Source organism: Lampris incognitus, chromosome 5 (genome assembly GCF_029633865.1).
Source record: "Lampris incognitus isolate fLamInc1 chromosome 5, fLamInc1.hap2, whole genome shotgun sequence".
In the NCBI taxonomy this organism is placed as follows: domain Eukaryota; kingdom Metazoa; phylum Chordata; class Actinopteri; order Lampriformes; family Lampridae; genus Lampris; species Lampris incognitus.
In genome coordinates, this window is record NC_079215.1 from 67909615 (window position 1) to 67930365 (window position 20751).

Here is a 20751-nt window from a genome sequence, read left to right on the forward strand (position 1 = left end):
AACGGAGATTGCGAGTCAGGTCTTCTCATCCAACATCAGTGCCTGACCTCACAAATGCTCTTCTGGATGAATGGGCAAAAATTCCCACAGACACACTCTAAAATCTTGTGGAAAGCCTTCCCAGAAGAGTGGAAGCTGTTATAGCTGCAAAGGGGGGACCAGCTCCATATTAATGCCTATGGATTTAGAATGAGATGTCATAAAAGCTCCTGTAGGTGTAATGGCCAGCTGTCCCAATACTTTTGTACATATAGTGTGTGTATCTATCTGTCTATCTGTCTATCTATCTATCTATCTATCTATCTGCAAACACCTAGAATGCATATAGAACATTAGCAACAGTCTAATGTTCTATATGCATTCCACATGTTTGCAGACAGACAGACTGGGTGGGGATGATGCTGTGGAGGACTTTAGTTCAATAGATTGCTAAAACTACACTTCTGGAGATGACCTGACTGTTAGGAGAATACTCCAACTGTGTACCATTTGTATCAGTATGTACTGTGGTACTATGTTAGTCTGTTAGCGGTACTGTTGTCTGTGTACCATGTGTATTAGTATGTACTGTGGTACTATGGTAGTACTGTTAGAGGTACTGTTGTCTGGGTACCATGTGTATCAGTATGTACTGTGGTAATATGTTAATACTGTTAGAGGTACTGTTGTCTGTACCATGTTTATCAGTATGTACTGTGGTACTATGTTAGTACTGTTAGAGGCACTGTTGTCTGTGTACCATGTGTATCAGTATGTACTGTGGTACTATACTAGTCTGTTAGAGGTACTGTTGTCTGTGTACCATGTGTATCAGTATATACTGTGGTACTATGTTGTGTGTCTGATACTGTGTACTTAGAATGAGTACTTTGTCAGTGACACACCAGGGAAAAACAGGTTTGGTGTAGCATAAACTGCTTAGCAGCAGATAAACATCTGAACTTGTAAATACAGATCTAGCATCAGATCTCTCACTTCTTGGAGATAGAGAACATTCAGAACAGGGCTGGTCCGGGATCATTGGAGGTAGAGAACGTTCAGAACAGGGCTGGTCCAGGACCATTGGAGATAGAGAACATTCAGATCAGGGCTGGTCCAGGGTCATTGGAGATAGAGAACATTCAGAACATGGCTGGTCCAGGATCATTGGAGATAGAGAACATTCAGAACAGAGCTGGCTGGTCCAGGATCATTGGAGATGGAGAACATTCAGAACAGGGCAGGTCCGGGATCATTGGAGGTAGAGAACGTTCAGAACAGGGCTGGTCCAGGACCATTGGAGATGGAGAACATTCAGATCAGGGCTGGTCCAGGGTCATTGGAGATAGAGAACATTCAGAACATGGCTGGTCCAGGATCATTGGAGATAGAGAACATTCAGAACAGGGCTGGGTGGTTCAGGATCATTGGAGATGGAGAACATTCAGAACATGGCTGGTCCAGGATCATTGGAGATAGAGAACATTCAGAACAGAGCTGGCTGGTTCAGGATCATTGGAGATGGAGAACATTCAGAACAGGGCAGGTCCGGGATCATTGGAGGTAGAGAACGTTCAGAACAGGGCTGGTCCAGGACCATTGGAGATGGAGAACATTCAGATCAGGGCTGGTCCAGGGTCATTGGAGATAGAGAACATTCAGAACATGGCTGGTCCAGGATCATTGGAGATAGAGAACATTCAGAACAGGGCTGGGTGGTTCAGGATCATTGGAGATGGAGAATATTCAGAACAGGGCTGGCTGGTCCAGGATCATTGGAGATGGAGAACATTCAGAACAGGGCTGGTCCAGGGTCAGTTGAGATAACAGATGTTCAGAACAGGGCTGGTCCAGGATCACTGGAGATGGAGATGGAGAACATTAAAAACAGGGCTGGTCCAAGATCACCGGAGATGGAGAACATTTAGAACAGGGCTGGTCCAGGATCACTGGAGATGGAGAACATTAAAAACAGGGTTGGTCCAAGATCACTGGAGATAGAGAACATTCAGAAAAGGGCTGGTCCAGGATCACTGGAGATGGAGAACATTCAGAACAGGGCTGGTCCAGGATCACTGGAGATGGAGAACATTTAGAACAGGGCTGGTCCAGGATCACTGGAGATGGAGAACATTCAGAACAGGGCTGATCCAGGATCACTGGAGATGGAGAACATTCAGAACAGGGCTGGTCCAGGATCACTGGAGATGGAGAACATTCAGAACAGGGCTGGTCCAGGATCACTGGAGATGGAGAACATTCAGAACAGGGCTGGTCCAGGATCACTGGAGATGGAGAACATTAAAAACAGGGTTGGTCCAAGATCACTGGAGATAGAGAACATTCAGAACAGGGCTGGTCCAGGATCACTGGAGATGGAGAACATTCAGAACAGGGCTGGTCCAGGATCACTGGAGATGGAGAACATTCAGAACAGGGCTGGTCCAGGATCAGCAGCCATGCGGCGTGCTCATGCATGCTCAGCAGCAGTTGAGCTAGCTGTGCGGAGCAGTTCACGTGTCGTCGTTGCGTGTTAGCTGGGTTTCTGCGTCAGTGGACATTATTTAAGCTTTAACTGAGACGCCTGCTGGTAAAGTTAACAGTGAGGAGGAGGTCAGTGTTGGATCAGTAAGAAGCTTTTAAACGAGGTCAGCAGAGCGTCTCATTAGTCCACCATCCTAGTGATGTAAATCAAAAACCCAACTGGAACCGGGCTCTCTATTTGTCTGTCTCTCTGTCTCTCTCACTCTCTCTGTCTCTCTCTCTCTGTCTCTCTCTGTCTGTCTGTCTCTCTCACTCTCGCTGTCTGTCTGTCTCTCTCTCTCACTCTCTCTGTCTGTCTGTCTCTGTCTGTCTTTCTCACTCTCTCTGTCTCTCTCTGTCTGTCTGTCTGTCTTGCTCTCTCTCACTCTCTCGCTCTCTCTCTCTGTCTGTCTGTCTGTCTGTCTGTCTGTCTGTCTGTCTCGCTCTCTCTCACTCTCTCACTCTGTCTGTCTGTCGGTCGTTCTCGCTCTCTCTGTTTCTGTCTCTGTGCCTGTCTGTCTGTCTGTGTCTGTCTGTCTGTGTCTCTCACTCTCGCTCTCTCTGCCACTGTCTTTCTCTCTGTCTGTCTTGCTCACTCTCTCGCTCTCTCTGTCTCTCTCTGTCTGTCTGTCTGTCTCGCTCTCTCTCACTCTCTCGCTCTCTCTGTCTGTCTGTCTCGCTCTCTCTCGCTCTCTCCGTCTGTCTGTCTGTCGGTCTTTCTCGCTCTCTCTGTTTCTGTCTCTGTGCCTGTCTGTCTGTTTGTCTGTCTGTCTGGCTGTCTGTCTCTCACTCTCGCTCTCTCTGCCTCTGTCTTTCTCTCTGTCTGTCTCTCTGTCTTGCTCACTCTCTCGCTCTCTCTGTCTCTGTCGCTCGTTCTCTCTCTCTCTGCCTCTCTCTCTCCTGTCTCACTCTCTCTCTCTCCACCCCATCATTCTTTTTTTGTTTTAGGGCCCTTTAAAAATTGTATTTTGTCCTATTTTGATTTTCTTGTTTTCCCACTGTAATTCGGATGTTGGACTTTTTACCCATGTTCACTGACAGGATGGTGTCATCTGCTACGGTCATAAACAGACAAACTCACTGTCTGTTGACCTTGTTGTCCTCTGTGGATTTTTTCTCCATCCCATGCAGCACATGTCCCACGCATGTTTACTGATGTGTGCGCGCTGTGACGTGCACGCTCACGTGCACACAGACACGGGCGCCTGACAGGGTTTGTGCGAGGGAAAGACAGACGGTCTCAGGCCGAAGTCTTCACATTCATAATATGTTCAGTAATTCTGTAATGTGTGTCTGTGAGTGTCTCTCTCTCTCCGGGTCGGTCCTGATGTTGCCTTGGAACTCCCAGTGCAGTACAGCCAGATGAATATTTGATGATTTCATGCGTCAGTGGGCGAGCGAGTATCTCTCTTGCTCTCTCTCTTGCTGTCTCTATCGTTCTCTCTCTCTCTCTCTCTCTCTCTCTCTCTCTCTCTCTCTCTCTCTCTCTCTCTCTCTCTCTCTCTCTCTCTCTCTCTCTAGTGGGTGCAGCTGACTCAGCTTCAGTTCATTGATCTGTGATGAGTGCCTCACTCTAGCAATCTCTCTCTCTCTCTTTGGACTCACTTCTGCATCTTTTCCTCCTCTTCATCCCCCCGTCTCCTCTACTCTTTTCACTCTCCTCTCTCTCTCCCTGTTTATCTACGCCCCTCCCCCCTCCCCCAGGCTGTCACCTTCACATGGCTGCTAGCTGCAAACATGCGGTGTTTAGCGGGTAGCTGCAGAGTGCAGTGCAGGAGCCTCCCCCCAGACTCTGAATAAATCATCTGAGTGGAATAAATAGAAATGTTTTGTTGCACGCAGTCAGCCGCAAGTACAGGAAACTGTCCGGGTTACGCCAAGCACGCCAGCCTCCCATTTTGTGTGGTAGCGTCACACTGTGCCTCCTTCAGGGAGCTGCCTGCTATATTTGCTGCTTCTCATCCCAGGATGTGAAGCTGTCATGTGTTCTCTCTCTTCTCCTGCACGGCGTTTTAACAATGTCTTAAAATAGCCCCATCTGAATGGACTGATAGAAATGGACACCTTATCATAGTCCCCACCAGGCTTAGGCCTGGAGGGGACTATGCATTTGGTCACGTGTGTGTGTGTGTGTGTGTGGGGCTAGTCTCACAAACTACTGGCCCTTTTAGCCTAAAATTTTTTTGTGGACAGTTATGACTGTATGATGAAGAACCTCTCGCAGTTGTGGTGATTAATTACTACTACTACTACTAATACTATTACTACTACTATTACTACTACTACTACAAATACTACTACTACTACAACTACTACTACTACTACTACTACTTTCAGTTGCTCCCGTTAGGGGGCGCTGCAGCAGATCATCTCTTTCCATCTCTTCCTGTCCTCTGCATCTTCCTCTGTCACACCAGCCACCTGCATGTCCTCCCTCACCACATCCATAAACCTCCTCTTTGGCCTTCCTCTTCTCCTCTTCCCTGGCAGCTCCATATTCAGCATCCTTCTCCCAATATACCCAGTGTCTCTCCTCCACACATGTCCATACCATCTCCATCTTGTCTCTCTTGCTTTGTCTCCAAACCGTCCAACCTGAGCTGTCCCTCTAATATAATCGTTCCTAATCCTGTCCTTCTTCATCACTCCCAATGAAAATCTTATCATCTTCACCTCTGCCACCTCCAGCTCCTCCTCCTGTCTTTTCGTCAGTGCCACTGTCTCCAAACCATACAACATAGCTGGTCTCACTACCATCTTGTAAACCTTCCCTTTAACTCTTGCTGGTACCCTTCTGTCACACATCACTCCTGACACTCTTCTCCGCCCACTCCACCCTGCCTTCACTCTCTTTTTTACCTCTCTTCTGCACTCCCCATTACTTTGAACAAATGACCCCAAGTATTTAAACTCATACGCCTTCGTCACCTCTATTCCTGCATCCTCACCATTCCACTGTCCTCTCTCTCATTCACACATAGGTATTCCGTCTTGCTCCTACTGACTTTCATTCCTCTTCTCTCCAGTCCATACCTCCACCTCTCCAGGCTCTCCTCCACCTGCACCCTACTCTCACTACAGATCACAATGTCATCCGCGAACATCATCGTCCATGGAGACTCCTGCCTGATCTCGTCTATCAACCTGTCCATCACCACTGCAAACAAGAAAGGGCTCAGAGCCGATCCTTGATATAATCCCACCTCCACCTTGAACCCATCTGTCATTCCAACCACACACCTCACCACTGTCACACTTCCCTCATACATATCCTGCACCACTCCTACATACTTCCCTGCAACTCCTGACGTCCTCATACAATACCACATCTCCTCTCTCGGCACCCTGTCGTATGCTTTCTCTAAATCCACAAAGACACAATGCAACTCTTTCTGGCCTTCTCTATACTTCTCCATCAACATTCTCAAAGCAAACATCACATCTGTGGTGCTCTTTCGTGGCATGAAACCATACTGCTGCTCGCTAATCGCTAGTTGCGGTGATCAAAAACCTTCCAAAAACATTTGCTCTTGCTCTTGTGGCTTGCTCTCTTCGTTCACTTTCTAGCTCGCTCAACCAACACTGCTTTCCATCACTGCCTGCTTTGAGTCAACTGCGCATGCGCGACTCACATCTACGGTTGGGTCAGATTGGGCAACGAAAAGCCACCTTTCCATACATGTGCTGGCTTGGCTTCACTTGGAATTGACTTGGTGCATCAGCCCAGCACGGCCGGGATTTGCATTTCCATTACAACAGGGCTGCCCACTTGAAGGTTCTTTAACTGCTGACGCGCTTGTCTTGAGTTGATAACAAAAGCACCGCCCTCTAGCATTGTTTACTTTTTTGGGGGGGGGGATTTTTTTCTTCTTTCTTTTCTTTTTCTCCCAGTTGTATTCGGCCAATCACCCCACTCTTCCGAGCCGTCCCGGTCTCTGCTCCACCCGCTCTGACGATCCGGGGAGGGCTGCAGACTACCACATGCCTCCTCCGATACATGTGGATTCACCAGCTGCTTCTTTTCACCTGAGAGTGAGGAGTTTCACCAGGGGGACATGGCGCATGGGAGCATCACGCTATTCCTCCCATTTCCCCCTCCCCACTGAACAGGCACCCCGACTGACCAGAGGAGGCGCTGGTGCAGCAACCAGGACACATACCCACATCCGGCTTCCCACCTGCAGACATGGCCAATTGCTTCTGTAGGGACGCCCGACCAAGCTGGAGGTAACACGAGTTATTTGAACCGGCAATCCCTGTGTTGGTAGGCAACAGAATAGACCTTTACACTAACCAGACGCCTAGCACTGTTTACTGTTGCACTGTGCCACAGTTGTTGGCAGCCAGCTACTTATCATCATGGCTTTTCAGGCTGTTGTTATGATAGGCGCCGATCCCATGGGTGCTCTGGTGCTCAAGCACCCACCTAAAAGGTTGAGCACCCATGGGGAAGGTCAATCAAAAAATAAATGAATAAATAAAATGTAGCGACCTGGGGAGGTGGTCGCTCTGACTGTTGGCGGAGCTGCACAGGGGGAGTGCAAAGACTCGGGGCTGTTAATGTTTGAGTTGGGATTGTTGTCGATTGTATTATATTTTTGCGTGTTCAGGCGTTCTATTCATGTTGGTATGTGTTGTTGTTTGGGGATTTAACTTGGACTGGGTAGAGGACTGTTACTGACGGACTGACTTTAGGACCATGACTTGGACTGACATTGCCAGTTGCGACTTGAGGGGCGGGGGGATCATTGCATTTCTGTCTGTTCTGGCTGATGTAATTAAAAGAGCACTTCCAGGGTCGTGCAGTGTATGGGGCATATGAGCTGTGATTAAAAAGAGATCTCTGCCTCACAACTTCTTCTTCCACGCCAGCTTGCCACATTGGTGTCAGAAGTGGGATTGCGCTGAAGAATCAAGAGGGAGATCCAGAGACTGGAGCGGGATATTGAGCAGACCCGCTGTCACTTGGAAAACCTGGCGTGGCAAAAGACGGAGCTCGCCAGAGATGGAAGTTTTCCAGCCTATGGCTCCAGTTCACTGTGGCCCCACTAACCCCTAGAGACCAGGAGGGCCAATACAGGGGAACTCTGGCTGTCTGCCACCACCGATCGCCCCCTAGAGGCCAAGAGGACCAGCAACGAGGAACACCTGCTGCCCGCCACCACCAGTTGCACCATGGCAAGTGGGAGGGATGCTGTGCATAGTACATTGACCAAGCTGCCCAATAACAAAGGGATGACAGAGCTAGAGCCGTACCTCTTGCAAGTCCAATTAGCGGCATGGCACAGTGGATGGAGCAACGAGGACGCTGCCATCCACCTAGCTCGGTGTTGGAGGGAAAGGCTTTGCAGGTGCTCCTCAACTTAGCCGCAGCAGAGCAGCCGGACCTGCAAGCCCTGACCATGGCACTGGAGAGACAATTCGGGCAATGACCCTTCACTGACTAGAGCAGGGAACAGCTAGCAAGCCACTGCCACCAAGAGGGAGAGAACCTGGGTCTCTTCGTCGCAGATGTGCAGCTATGCACCCAACACGGTTACCTGCAGTTCAACATAGCTGCCCAAGAGGAGCTGGCCTTCCATGCTTTCCTGTTGCCCCAGCATGTTCGCCTCGCCACGCCCCAGTCCCTCAGTGAAGCGCTCTGCGAAGCTGAACAGGCCAAAATGGCACTCTCCATGCAGCTTACCCAGCAGAAGGCCCCCCCCACTCTCCAGCTGCATGTCAACTACAGTGAAGAGGAAGAGGTCTACAAAGTTCAGCTTCCACCACAGCAGTCTCGGCGATGGCCTCCAACATCCAGGCGACGTCCACCCCAGCCGACTGACTGCTGTTACCGGAGTGATGAGCCTTCTCACCTAGCTCGTGATTGGCCAGCACCGGCGCCAAAAGCCAGCCAGTCACCTGGCCGGCGGGGAAATGACAGTGGAGTGGCCTAGCGATGGGACCACCACTCCAGTCTCCAGCCCCCCTTCAAGGCGGATGCACGCTGGTTGGCCACCTAAATCACACCAGACTGTGTCTGGACTGCCAACTTGACAGTCGTTCCTGCCTGGCACTGGTAGACACGGGGTCTACCATTTCCCTGGTGCAACGTGGCATCCTCCAGGGCACCACCATCCCACTCTCAGTGGCATGGTCACCAACCAACACCCAGCTGATAACGGTGACAGGAGAAAAGGCTTGCATGAGAAGGAAGAAGTCACTTCAAGTCTGGGCTGGAGACCGGGAGCTGGTGCACGAGTTCTGGCTCACCAGTATCCAAGACCCGTGCATCGTCATGCCTGGACCTGCTGACCTGCTGGGGAGCCCATGTTAACGTGTCGGAGGCAGCCATCACCCTCGGCATGAAGACTGTGGTGCTCCGGTCCGACTGGGGGAGGAGCAGGCTCAGGGACTGGCGAGCCAGTTGCCGAGCAGCTGCCGCTCAGCAGGCTCAAAGTCCGGTGCAGCATTGGAGTGCCACTGCTGTCAGCAGCAGGAGGAACTGGGCCAGATGATGCCGACAGTGGTGGCCATCCAGACCGCCAGCAATGAAGAGAGGTGATTCCCATTGACCACACATCAACCAAGGCAGCAGCAGGAGGCAGACATGTCTCTTGCACTGGTTAGGGGCTGGCTGGAGACAGGGCAGCACCTTGAGTGGACAGAGGTTTCAGCGCTGGGGTCCAAGATGAAGGCCTACCACTCTCAATGGGGCAACTTTGAGCTCCATGACAGGTTGGTGTACCGGAGGTGTCAAGCTCCTGGACAAGGGAATGACCTCCTGCAGGTATTGGTGCCCTGTGTGCTGCGTCCCAAGATTCTCCAGATGGTCCATGGCTCAGTGGGGGTGGGGCACTATGGGAACGCCAAGACCCTCCACCGCCTCAGGGGGCGGGTCCACTGGCCTGGCTATCGACGAGACGTGGAGCTGCACATACATTTCTGCAACTCCTGCACCCACCAGGCCCGGGCTGGCTCCGGAGTGCGGTTGAAGAGGGCCTATGACACAAGGTAGTTTGGGCAGTCTGTTTGCCAGCGGCAGCACCCTGGACATTTGGGGGACTATGGATTGGGTGATGGGGTCGTCGAGAGCGACTGACCCCTCAGGTGGGGGCTATGTAACCATCGGGGGAGACGGTCACTCTGACTGTCAGCTAAGCTGCGCTGGGGAAGTACAAGGACTAATGGGACTGTTAATGTTCGAGTTGGGATTGCTGTTGATTGTGTTATATTTTTGCGTATTCGGGTGTTCTGTTCGTTTTGGGACGTGTTGTTGTTTGGGGGTTTGACTCGGACTGGGTAGAGTACTGTTACTGACTGATGGACCGTGACTTAGATTGACGTCGACTTAGGTTGACGTTGCCAGTTGCGACATAAGGGGAAAAATCGTTGTGTTGTTGTCTGTTCTGGCTGACGTGTAAATAAAAGAGCACTCCCAGGGTCGTGTGGTGTATGGGGCATGGGAGTTGCGATTAAAAAGAGATCTCTGCTTCTTTATTCATTCTTCCACGCCGGCTCACCACAATAGAATAAATATTAAAAAAGATAAATAAAAATTACATCTTTTAAAAAAACGGCATCTATTTTTCCCCTCCTTCCCCAGTAGATGTCACACTTGACATATCATTACACCCCCACCCCCAATTTTATCCGGCCAGTTGCCCCACTCTTCCAAGCCATCCCGGTCGCTGCTCCACTGCCTCTGCTGATCCAGGGAGGGCTGCAGACTACTACATGCTTCCTCCGATACATGTGGAGTCACCAGCCACTTCTTTTCACCTGACAATGAGGAGTTTCACCAGGGGGACATAGCGCGTGGGAGGATCACGTTGTTCCCTCCAGTGCCCCCCCCAAACAAGCGCCCTGACCGAACAGAGGAGGCGCTAGTGCAGCGACCAGGACACATACCCACATCTGGCTTCCCACCTGCAGACACAGCCAATTGTTTCTGTCGGGACGCCCGACCAAGGTAACACGGGGATTTGAACCGGCAATCCCCATGTTGTTAAGCAACGGAAGAGACCACCATGCCATCCAGATGCCCTCATTTTGTTGGTTTGTCCGCCTTTGCAATTACATTCAGTTTTCCCATTCTTTGTAGTTCCTTTTTGAGCCTGTAATTCTTTTTTGAGCCTGTAGTTCATTTTAGAGCCCGTAGTTCCTTTTGAGCCTGTAGTTCCTTTTAGAGCCTGTAGTTCCTTTTTGAGCCTGTAGTTAATTTTGAGCCTGTAGTTCATTATAGAGCCTGTAGTTCCTTTCAGAGCCTGTAGTTCCTTTTTGAGCCTGTAGTTCATTATAGAGCCTGTAGTTCCTTTTAGAGCCAGTAGTTCATTTTAGAGCCTGTAGTTCCTTTTAGAGCCTGCAGTTCATTTTTTGGGCCTGTAGTTCCTTTTAGAGCCAGTAGTTCATTATAGAGCCTGTAGTTCCTTTTAGAGCCAGTAGTTCATTTTAGAGCCTGTAGTTCCTTTTAGAGCCTGTAGTTCATTTTTGAGCCTGTAGTTCCTTTTAGAGCCAGTAGTTCATTTTTGAGCCTGTAGTTCCTTTTAGAGCCAGTAGTTCATTTTAGAGCCTGTAGTTCCTTTTTGAGCCTGTAGTTCCTTTTAGAGCCTGTAGTTCATTTTAGAGCCTGTAGTTCCTTTTTGAGCATGTAGTTCCTTTTTGAGCCTGTAGTTCCTTTTAGAGCATGTAGTTCCCTTTTGAGCCTGTAGTTCATTTTAGAGCCTGTCCACGAGCGTTACTGGAGCTTTGCGTGGGGCACGAACAACAGGAGTGGCATCTGGTTTAATGTGTATGTGGTGTGGCTCTTCAAGACGGCCCAGTCCCTCCAACACATCTTAGTATTCCTCCTTTATGGCAGAGCTGCTGTCTGATGTCTCCACACTCCTTATGGGTTTCACTAGACTCATCCATATGCAGTCCTTTAGTCCTCGTGTGGTCTCATCCATACACAGTCCTCTAGTCCTCATATGGTCTCATCCGTACACAGTCCTCTAGTCCTCGTGTGGTCTCATCCGTACACAGTCCTCTAGTCCTCGTATGGTCTCATCCGTACACAGTCCTCTAGTCCTCGTATGGTCTCATCCATACACCGTCCTCTAGTCCTCGTATGGTCTCATCCATACACAGTCCTCTAGTCCTCGTGTGGTCTCATCCGTACACAGTCCTCTAGTCCTCGTGTGGTCTCATCCGTACACAGTCCTCTAGTCCTCGTATGGTCTCATCCATACACAGTCCTCTAGTCCTCGTATGGTCTCATCCGTACACAGTCCTCTAGTCCTCGTATGGTCTCATCCGTACACAGTCCTCTAGTCCTCGTATGGTTTCATCCATACACAGTCCTCTAGTCCTCGTATGGTCTCATCCATACACAGTCCTCTAGTCCTCATATGGTCTCATCCGTACACAGTCCTCTAGTCCTCGTATGGGCTCGGCGGTTTCTGAGTTCACAACTTTGAGTGGGTGGAGAAGAGTGTCAGGAGTGATTTGTGACAGAAGGGTACCAGCAAGAGTTAAAGGGAAGGTTTACAAGATGGTAGTGAGACCAGCTATGCTGTATGGTTTGGAGACAGTAGCACTGATGAAAAGACAGGAGGAGGAGCTGGAGGTGGCAGAGGTGAAGATGATAAGGTTTTCATTGGGAGTGATGAAGAAAGACAGGATTAGACACTATTATATTAGAGGGACAGCTCAGGTTGGACGGTTTGGAGACAAAGCAAGAAAGGCAAGATTGAGATGGCTTGGACATGTGTGGAGGAGAGATGCTGGGTATACTGGGAGAAGGATGCTGAATATGGAGCTGCCAGGGAAGAGGAGAAGAGGAAGGCCAAAGAGGAGGTTTATGGATGTGGTGAGGGAGGACATGCAGGTGGCTGGTGTGACAGAGGAAGATGCAGAGGACAGGAAGAGATGGAAACGGATGATCCGCTGCGGCGCCCCCTAACGGGAGCAGCCGAAAGTAGTAGTAGGAAGTTCACATTTTCCTGTTATGGGTATCCTGTTCCCACCAGACCCTGATAAGGGCCTTTTGGGAGATTTGATGTGAAAAGGGTATGTTTTGTCTACCTTTCTTGCAGGTTTTTTAGGGATTGTGTTAGCCTGTTCTGCGGTGTCTATTGTGAACTGCCCTTGGGGCCCATTAATATGTAGTTTTACATGCCAAGCCTCATCCGCGGTTCGACTGGAGGCAGCAGAAACAGTCAGATTTGTGCCGCTGTCAGAGCCCCTCGCTTGTTGAACTTCATTTCTGGCACACCCTTGCAAAGTGATGTGCTGTTTTGCAGTGCTGTGTCTTGCCATACGCTGAACAGCTTCGTCTGAGATGTGTTTGTCCACAGAACTGGCAGTCGGCAACATTATCTCTTTCATAGTTACTGCTGCTTGTTTGCCCTCGTCTTGCTCTAATTTCCCCCTCTCTCCTTGCTGCAGTGATCCTCCCTGTATTCCCTCCCAGGTGTGACACCATTCACCCTCCTGTGTTGCTTTCCTCTGCACTGTTATCTGCCTTTGTAAAGCTCAGCATTTGGTTCTTAGTACACTCCTATATGTGTCAATACACCTCTCCAGCATCAACCTTCTTCCCTCAACAACCTCAGTGATACTGTCTCGTGTGACCCCGTCCACCTAATGCTCTTATACTCATAGTTTCACAGCAGGAGCCGCAGATCAGTGAGGAATTGGTCAAACGTCTCATCCTGGGCGTCCGGGTAGTGTGGCGGTCTATTCCGTTGCCTACCAACATGGGGATCGCCGGTTCAAATCCCCATGTTTCCTCCGGCTTGGTCGGACGTCCCTACAGACACAATTGGCCGTGTCTGCGGGTGGGAAGCTGAATGTGTGTATGTGTCCTGGTCGCTGCACTAGCGCCTCCTCTGGTCGGCCATGGCGCCTGTTCAGGGGGGAGGGGGAACTGGGGGGAATAGCGTGATCCTCCCACGTGCTACGTCCCCCTGGTGAAACTCGTCACTGTCAGTGAAAAGAAGCGGCTGGTGACTCCACATGTATGGGAGGAGGCATGTGGTAGTCTGCAGCCCCCTCCCTGGATCAGCAGAGGGGGTGGAGCAGCGACTGGGGTAGCTCTGAAAATAGGGTGATTGGCCAGGTAAATTTGGGGAGAAAACGGGGGGAGAGGGGGCTTTTTTTTTTTAGGTAGATTTTCTGAGCTTGAGAGCTGCATATTAACAACCTTTCCCCCCGTATTTCCTGTTCAGTCAGCTTGGGACTGTGAGGTCACTGTGAGACTCCAGCTGTGCAGGAGTCTCAGTGACCTCACAGAAGGCTGCACCACCCTGGTGCTGGTGCCCGAGATGTTCTCACCTGCATTATTGAGCGAGCATAAAGACACTCTCGTGACGGCAGGAAGAACACTGGTTTTCCTGTCCGTGCATGTGTATTCCCTTCAGCTGGTCGGCGATATAGGGTTTGTCGCCAGGTCAGAACACCAAGCTACGGCGGGCGGAGACCCGCACGCTGCTCAGTGCACTCCTCTACTCGATTCATCTTTCACCTCATAAACACCTGAAAATGTGACTGGTGCAAAGCCGGCGCCATGCTGCTCTGTTTCTGTTTGGACCCGGCCAGGTTCCACAACAGCTCAGCCCGAGTGTGGAAGAGCAGGCGTTCACACGGTGGCGAGCCGTCACTTCTGTGCTGTTTGAACATGTCTTGTGTTGCTTTGTTTTTGTTGTCGTTGTGTTTTGGTTTGACATGTTTATTTTTTCATCCTTTCATTTTTCAGTGGTTTCTTTGTTTATCTTGCAGTTCCTTTGGACTTATGATTTTGACCCGCATGCCCCCTCCCTCCCACTTGTCCGTCAGCTCCGGCGCCATGGTTTCAGCAGGAAGTGGGCGGTCCTCCACAGCAGCAGAGGGTGCTCAGCCAGGTTCTTTAGCTTGTGTGTCGCCACCGCCGCACCGGTTGTCTGTCTGACGGGTGGTTTGTGCCCGCTGCAGCCAGTAACAGTCAGCTGGCAGAGCAGACAGACGGCATGAGGGTAAAGGCAAAACGAATTCATGTCGTCTGCGTACGCTCACACAGACACACACAACTGCTGCTCACCAACATGCAAGAACACACTGATTACACAACCGGGAAAAACCTGGCAAAGAATCAGTAACAGCACCTTTACCCTGATATTCATCCTCCAGAACCAGCCTTGGTGCCAGTCTGTCCCAGTCTGTCCCATTATGTCCCAGTATGTCCCAGTATGTCCCAGTCCCGGTTAGCACTCATCCCCACTTCTCCGTGAAGACTCAGACTAGCAGCAAACACAGAGACTTGTGTGTCTCATTATTTGTTTCTTCTCATGTCATGTGGTCATAATTTACCCTGGTTCATCTAAAGAGGTCGCTGTAGCAGCAAGGAGAACTGCTGTAACATCTGCAGGGGGGGCTTCAGGTGGTCTCTCATGGTTTGGACCGTCCCAGTCCATTCTCAGACCAGCTTGGACACATTACACTGGGATTTAAATGTGGTTTACTCCAGTTCACATTACAATTACTGTCACATCACCTGAGACCCGGGTTAGAGTCCGGTGTGCAGGCCGCTTTACAGTAAGACAGCCCAGAGTTTATGTTAGGATAGACAGACAGACAGACAGACAGACAGACAGACAGACAGACAGACAGCTACATAGACAGACAGATAGATAGATAGATAGATAGATAGATAGATAGATAGATAGATAGATAGATAGATAGATAGATAGATAGATAGATAGATAGATAGATAGATAGATAGATAGATAGATGGATAGATAGATAGACGACAGACAGACAGATAGATAGATAGATAGATAGATAGATAGATAGATAGATAGATAGATAGATAGATAGATAGATAGATAGATAGATAGATAGATAGATAGATAGATAGATAGATAGATCATATCATAGCATTGTGGTGAGAGTAGGTTATAAGCTGTAATTTAGGTCTGACGCAGTTTTGTTTCAGTTTATGTGACTCAGGCGACTTGATTTATGAAGAAACTACAGAAGATGTCAGTGATATCAGTGAGTAACTCTGACAGGTTCGCGGGGAGAATTAACTTTGCCCTGAGCTAAACTTGGTGCTTGAGAATGAGGTGAAATACTTTTTGTAAACAGGATGTGATTTATGCCAAACGTTCCAGTTGTTCTGCTGCACGCTCTGTTGCTCCTCTGGTGTGTGACCCGTTAGAAACAAATGAGCTGGAAAGAGAGAAAACAGCAGATTTCACTTCATTTTCTCTCCTTGTTTTCTCTCCAGCCGAGGACGGTGGCGGGTTTTCGAGGGACTGTCCGCTATGCATCGGTCAATGCTCACAAAAACAAGGTGAGTAAGAGTGACCACGTCCATCCAGTTTATCAGGAAACTGTAGTTTCATTTATTTTCACTGACTCCATATTTATACAGGTAAGTCCCACTGAGATGTAAAGTCTCCACTGGCTGCAGACGGTAACAGACACTAACAGATGTAACACAGTAACAGATGGTAACAGACGGTAACAGACAGACAGTAACAGATGGTAACAGACGGCAACAAATGTAACACACAGTAACAGACCGTAACTCATGGTAACTGACAGTAACAGACCGTAACAGATGGTAACAGACGGCAACAAATGTAACACAGTAACAGACCGTAACAGACAGTAACACATGGTAACCGACAGTAACAGACCGTAACAGATGGTAACAGACGGCAACAGACGGTAAAAGGGACGTGCATGTGTGATGTGTAACAGAATGAGTCTGGTTAAGATGGAGATACCCGGTGACCTTTTGCAGACCCCTCCCCATATGAACAGCTGCCTATGAACATCATGTGTCCTCTTGCCGTCCTCCATGTTCAGTCACATGACATGTTGGTTGGTGTACCGTGTCTTTTTTGAATTCCAGACTCTTTAACAACAACATTTCGTTAGACACTTTAAGTGAAACAAACAGAATCAAACAAATACTCTAGACACAACTTCTGTTTCCAGCGGTTTGTGCGTCGACTGAATCAGTGAAGGACGTCGGTCATCCAGTGTTTGTCTTCACGCTGTATGTGTTCATGTGTTTAGTCAGCCCACTCTGAATGTATCTTCTTCGTTGGTTTCTTCTGCTGGGTTTATGGGAAAACTCAACAGAGTTTTATTTAAACATCTGAAATCATGTTGGTGGTTTATGATCTTGAGGTGTTTGGACGTTTTGTTCCACGAGACTATCCCATCAGGACTGACGTCAGTAAAAACTGAGTGTTGGGCTCGCCTGTGAAAATGTTGGGAGCTCTCTGACGTCACCGCCATTCACACCTTCCTTCATGTAGTTTGGATGAATTGACATGTTAACCATCAAACCACTCATTCCTTAACAGCTAAGTTTTCTGTGTTAGGGACTAAGTCATTCAGAACTCAGTAACAAGGGGGATTACCCACCAGTTTCATTTCACACGACAAAATGTCCAACTCTCAGAAACGTACCTTTTTTAAAATGTTTCATGAAACCTCATTTCTTCCCCATAGAGAAAACGTGGGGGGAACCCGTGACCTCCTGAGAGTATGAGCAGAAACCTCTCCACACAGATGGAGTCACTGTAAAGGTGGAAATGATGCCAGGTTCATGTGCTGTGGTTTGGTTTCTTATTTATTCATGTCATCCTCATAGGAAATGGGTCGGCATGATGACTTGTGGTCGCTGTTCTACATGTTGGTGGAGTTTGCTGTCGGACAGCTGCCATGGCGGAAGATCAAGGATAAGGTAGACTGTCCCATGTCCATATGGGGGATATAGTTTACTTTTAGTTATAGTTTTCATCATTGTTACTATAAGACAATATCTCAAAAGAACAAAACCTAGGGCATCTGGGTGGCGTAGTGGTCTATTCCGTTGCCTACCAACACGGGGATTGCTGGTTCAAATCCCCGTGTCACCTCCGGTTTGGTCGGGCTGTTACTAACATTGTGCTGCAGACACAGTCGGCTGTATCTGCAGGTGGGAAGCCGGATGTGGGTATGTGTCCTGGTCGCTGCACTAGTGCCTCCTCTGGTCGGTCGGGGCGCCGGTTTGGGGGAGGGGGGGAACTGAGGGGGGGGTAGCGTGACTCTCCCATGCGCTACATCCCCCTGGTGAAACTCCTCACTGTCAGGTGAAAAGAAACGGCTGGTGACTCCACATGCATCAGAGGAGACGTGGTAGTCTGCAGCCCTCCCCGGATCAGCAGAGGGGGTGGAGCAGCAACCAGGACAGCTCAGAAGAGTGGGGTAATTGGCCAAGTACAATTGGGGCGAAAAATTCAACAAAAAAAAAAAAACTAAACCTGTCATATGACTTAGCATTACACTAGTTCACTGTTGGAGTAACTGTTGTGGTTCCTTCACCGTTAGTCAGCATCAGCATCACATTCACCCAACGCTTGTGAGGCTTTACAGGCACTAATGAGAATTACTCTGAGATACGTTCACTGACGTCTACTGAAATGAGAGAAAAGCAACATTTTTAAAGTTTTCAAGTTTCACTTTATTGCTTATCGTTTGTTGGAGATCTGAAGTGAGACCACATAGACATGGAAGAAGAAAATGGAGATTGATTGATAAACCGGACAAGTGATGATTCACTTGCGGTGGTTTTCTGATATCTGACAGTGAAATTTATTTTTATTTAATTTCCGGGAAAATCAGGTGTTTAAAAAATACTTTCCAAAAATGTTCAGGCACCACAGCAAACACAGCGGCTGTTGGCGTTCTTAGGAGGCGATACTGAGGTAGAATACATGTGTTACATAGGAAGGCGTTATTAAAGAGAATATACATGTTTTGCTATCTTAGCAGAATATGATAATAATATCATAATATAGTGATAATGCTAGGTTATAAATGTTAAGTTGTGCTATGCTCCATTTCATGATCTGAAACAAAATGCAGCATCCAAACTTCCCCCGCTGCTGCATTTTACGCCAATTTAACAGGGACTGCACACTGATGAACATTATAGAATTTTGTACAAGTTAGCCAAGGCTGGCTAATGTGCATCAGCTTCATAGCAACCTTCACTTTGAATATATGAACATATAAAATTATACTATACTATAAAATTCTCACCAAGATCCTCTCCCGACGTGTTGAAACTGATTTATAGCATCATTGCACCTGACCAAATAGGTTTTATACCGGGTAGGCAATGCTTTTACAACATGCGTAGACTGTTTAATGTGCTATATTGTTTTCATTCAACCCAGAAAGCAGGAGTTGTACTCTCCCTAGATGCCGAGAAAGCTTTCGATCGGATCGAATGGAAGTACCTTCTGGCTGTTCTGGAAAGATTCGGATTTGGCCCAATATTCATTACACAGATCAGACTACTTTATGCAACCCCAAACGCATCACTGCGAGCCAGTTCCATATGCTTGAGACTATTTTCTCCTCCATCACAGAATTAGACAAGGCTACTGCCTATCTCCATATTCATTTACTATTGCTATTGAGCCCTTGGCTATAGCCCTTAGAGCAGAAGAAAGGATAGCTGGCATCATGAGAGGGGCTCCACCCATAAAGTTTCACTTTATGCAGATGACCTTCTTCTCTACATATCTGATCCAGTAGAATCCCTACCTCGGCTTATAGATATGTTTCACAAATTCGGAAGACTCTCGGGCTATAAATTAAACTTCTCCAAAAGTCTGCTTTTTCCTATTAACTATATAGCATCAGAAAAAAATGAACAGACTTGCAGTGCCCTTTTACAACCTGAGTGGTACTTATTGATGTAGTACTATGTGTTGGTAAAGGTCTTCTACCAGCTTGTTCTGTCATATCTGCTGGTTAGACACAACACCTTCACTTCTTCACACTCAACACTACCTGCCTTCTTCTTCCTCATCTGGCTACTATGATGAAGGTGAAAACACTATGCACCCTGTCATTTTTCCTAGTGAAGTCTTACCAGATACTACCCATTCACATGAGCAACTATAAAAAAAAAACAACAACACAAAGTATTACTGTATTTCCTAGTCATGCATTTTTTTTCCTCTGGGAAATATATAGTTTTTATAGACATAGTATTGTTATTGTTAGTCTTGTAAAAAAAAAATTCCTGTGATTTCTGTAAAATCTTTAAATTGCCACTCACTCTTTTGGTTTTCTGAGTCATACCATGGAGATCAACATCCAGTTCCAACAGTCAATAATAATCATAATAATACAATTAATAAATTCAACAACATGCTGCTCAGAAACGATTGCTGATTTGAGGTCAGCCGTCTTAACAATGACTTTCCCTGTTTTTCCAGGAACAAGTGGGTCAAATTAAAGAACGCTACGACCATCACATGCTGCTTAAACACATGCCTTCAGAGTTCCACGTCTTCCTGGACCATGTCCTGACTCTGGACTACTACACCAAACCAGACTACCAGGTACTGTTGTCTGTGTACCATGTGTATCAGTATGTACTGTGGTACTACTATGTTAGTACTGTTAGAGGTGCTGTTGTCTGTGTACCATGTGTATCAGTATGTACTGTGGTACTATGTTACTATGTTAGAGGTACTGTTGTCTGTGTACCATGTGTATCAGTATGTACTGTGGTACTACTATGTTAGTACTGTTAGAGGTGCTGTTGTCTGTGTACCATGTGTATCAGTATGTGCTGTGGTACTATGTTAGTACTGTCAGAGGTACTGTTGTCTGTGTGTGTTTACTGACATCCTTGTTGTTGGTTCTAGCTGCTGATGTCGGTGTTTGAGAACAGCATGAAGGAGAGAATAATAACGGAGAACGAGCCCTTCGACTGGGAGAAAGGAGGAAGTGACGCCACGCTGTCCACCAGCGCCTCTACTCAGCCACAGCACAACACCCGTCCCACTGCTGCCATGCTGGGGTCAGAACCATACAGAACAACACGGAACCTTACAGAACAACACAGGGCCATACAGAACAACACGGAACCATACAGAACAACACGGAACCATACAGAACAACACAGGACCATACAGAACAAAACAGAAACTGCCCTTCAACGATCTTTAATTTAAACGACATTGTTAATAAAAGCGAAATGAAATTGTTCTTCTGTGAAGCATTTCCGCTTGTGTCCACAGGGGGGCACCCAAGTCCACAAAAATCCAAAACTCATAGCAGCTTTAAAATCACACACCCTGAATGGGACCAATGAGCAATTTTCCATGTGTGCCACATTACATATATTATTATTCACATCTGTGTATGTATACGACAGATTTTGAATATTTGTTGAATTGTTTTGCCACTGATTTACAATTTCATTTCGCATAAGCATCGCCTGTTGTT

At 48.0% G+C, this 20751-nt stretch overlaps 1 protein-coding gene across 1 annotated transcript in view; it reads left to right on the forward strand.

Annotated features, from left to right (window-relative positions):
• The window catches only part of ttbk1a (tau tubulin kinase 1a), a 74307-nt gene that overhangs the window by 18619 nt on the left and 34937 nt on the right, over window positions 1-20751 (forward strand). Inside the window, exons 7-10 of the mRNA XM_056280073.1 lie at window positions 15728-15793; window positions 17111-17203; window positions 19734-19859; window positions 20169-20323. Coding sequence (XP_056136048.1) covers window positions 15728-15793; window positions 17111-17203; window positions 19734-19859; window positions 20169-20323 — 440 coding nt within the window. The remainder of the gene's footprint in view (window positions 1-15727; window positions 15794-17110; window positions 17204-19733; window positions 19860-20168; window positions 20324-20751) is intronic.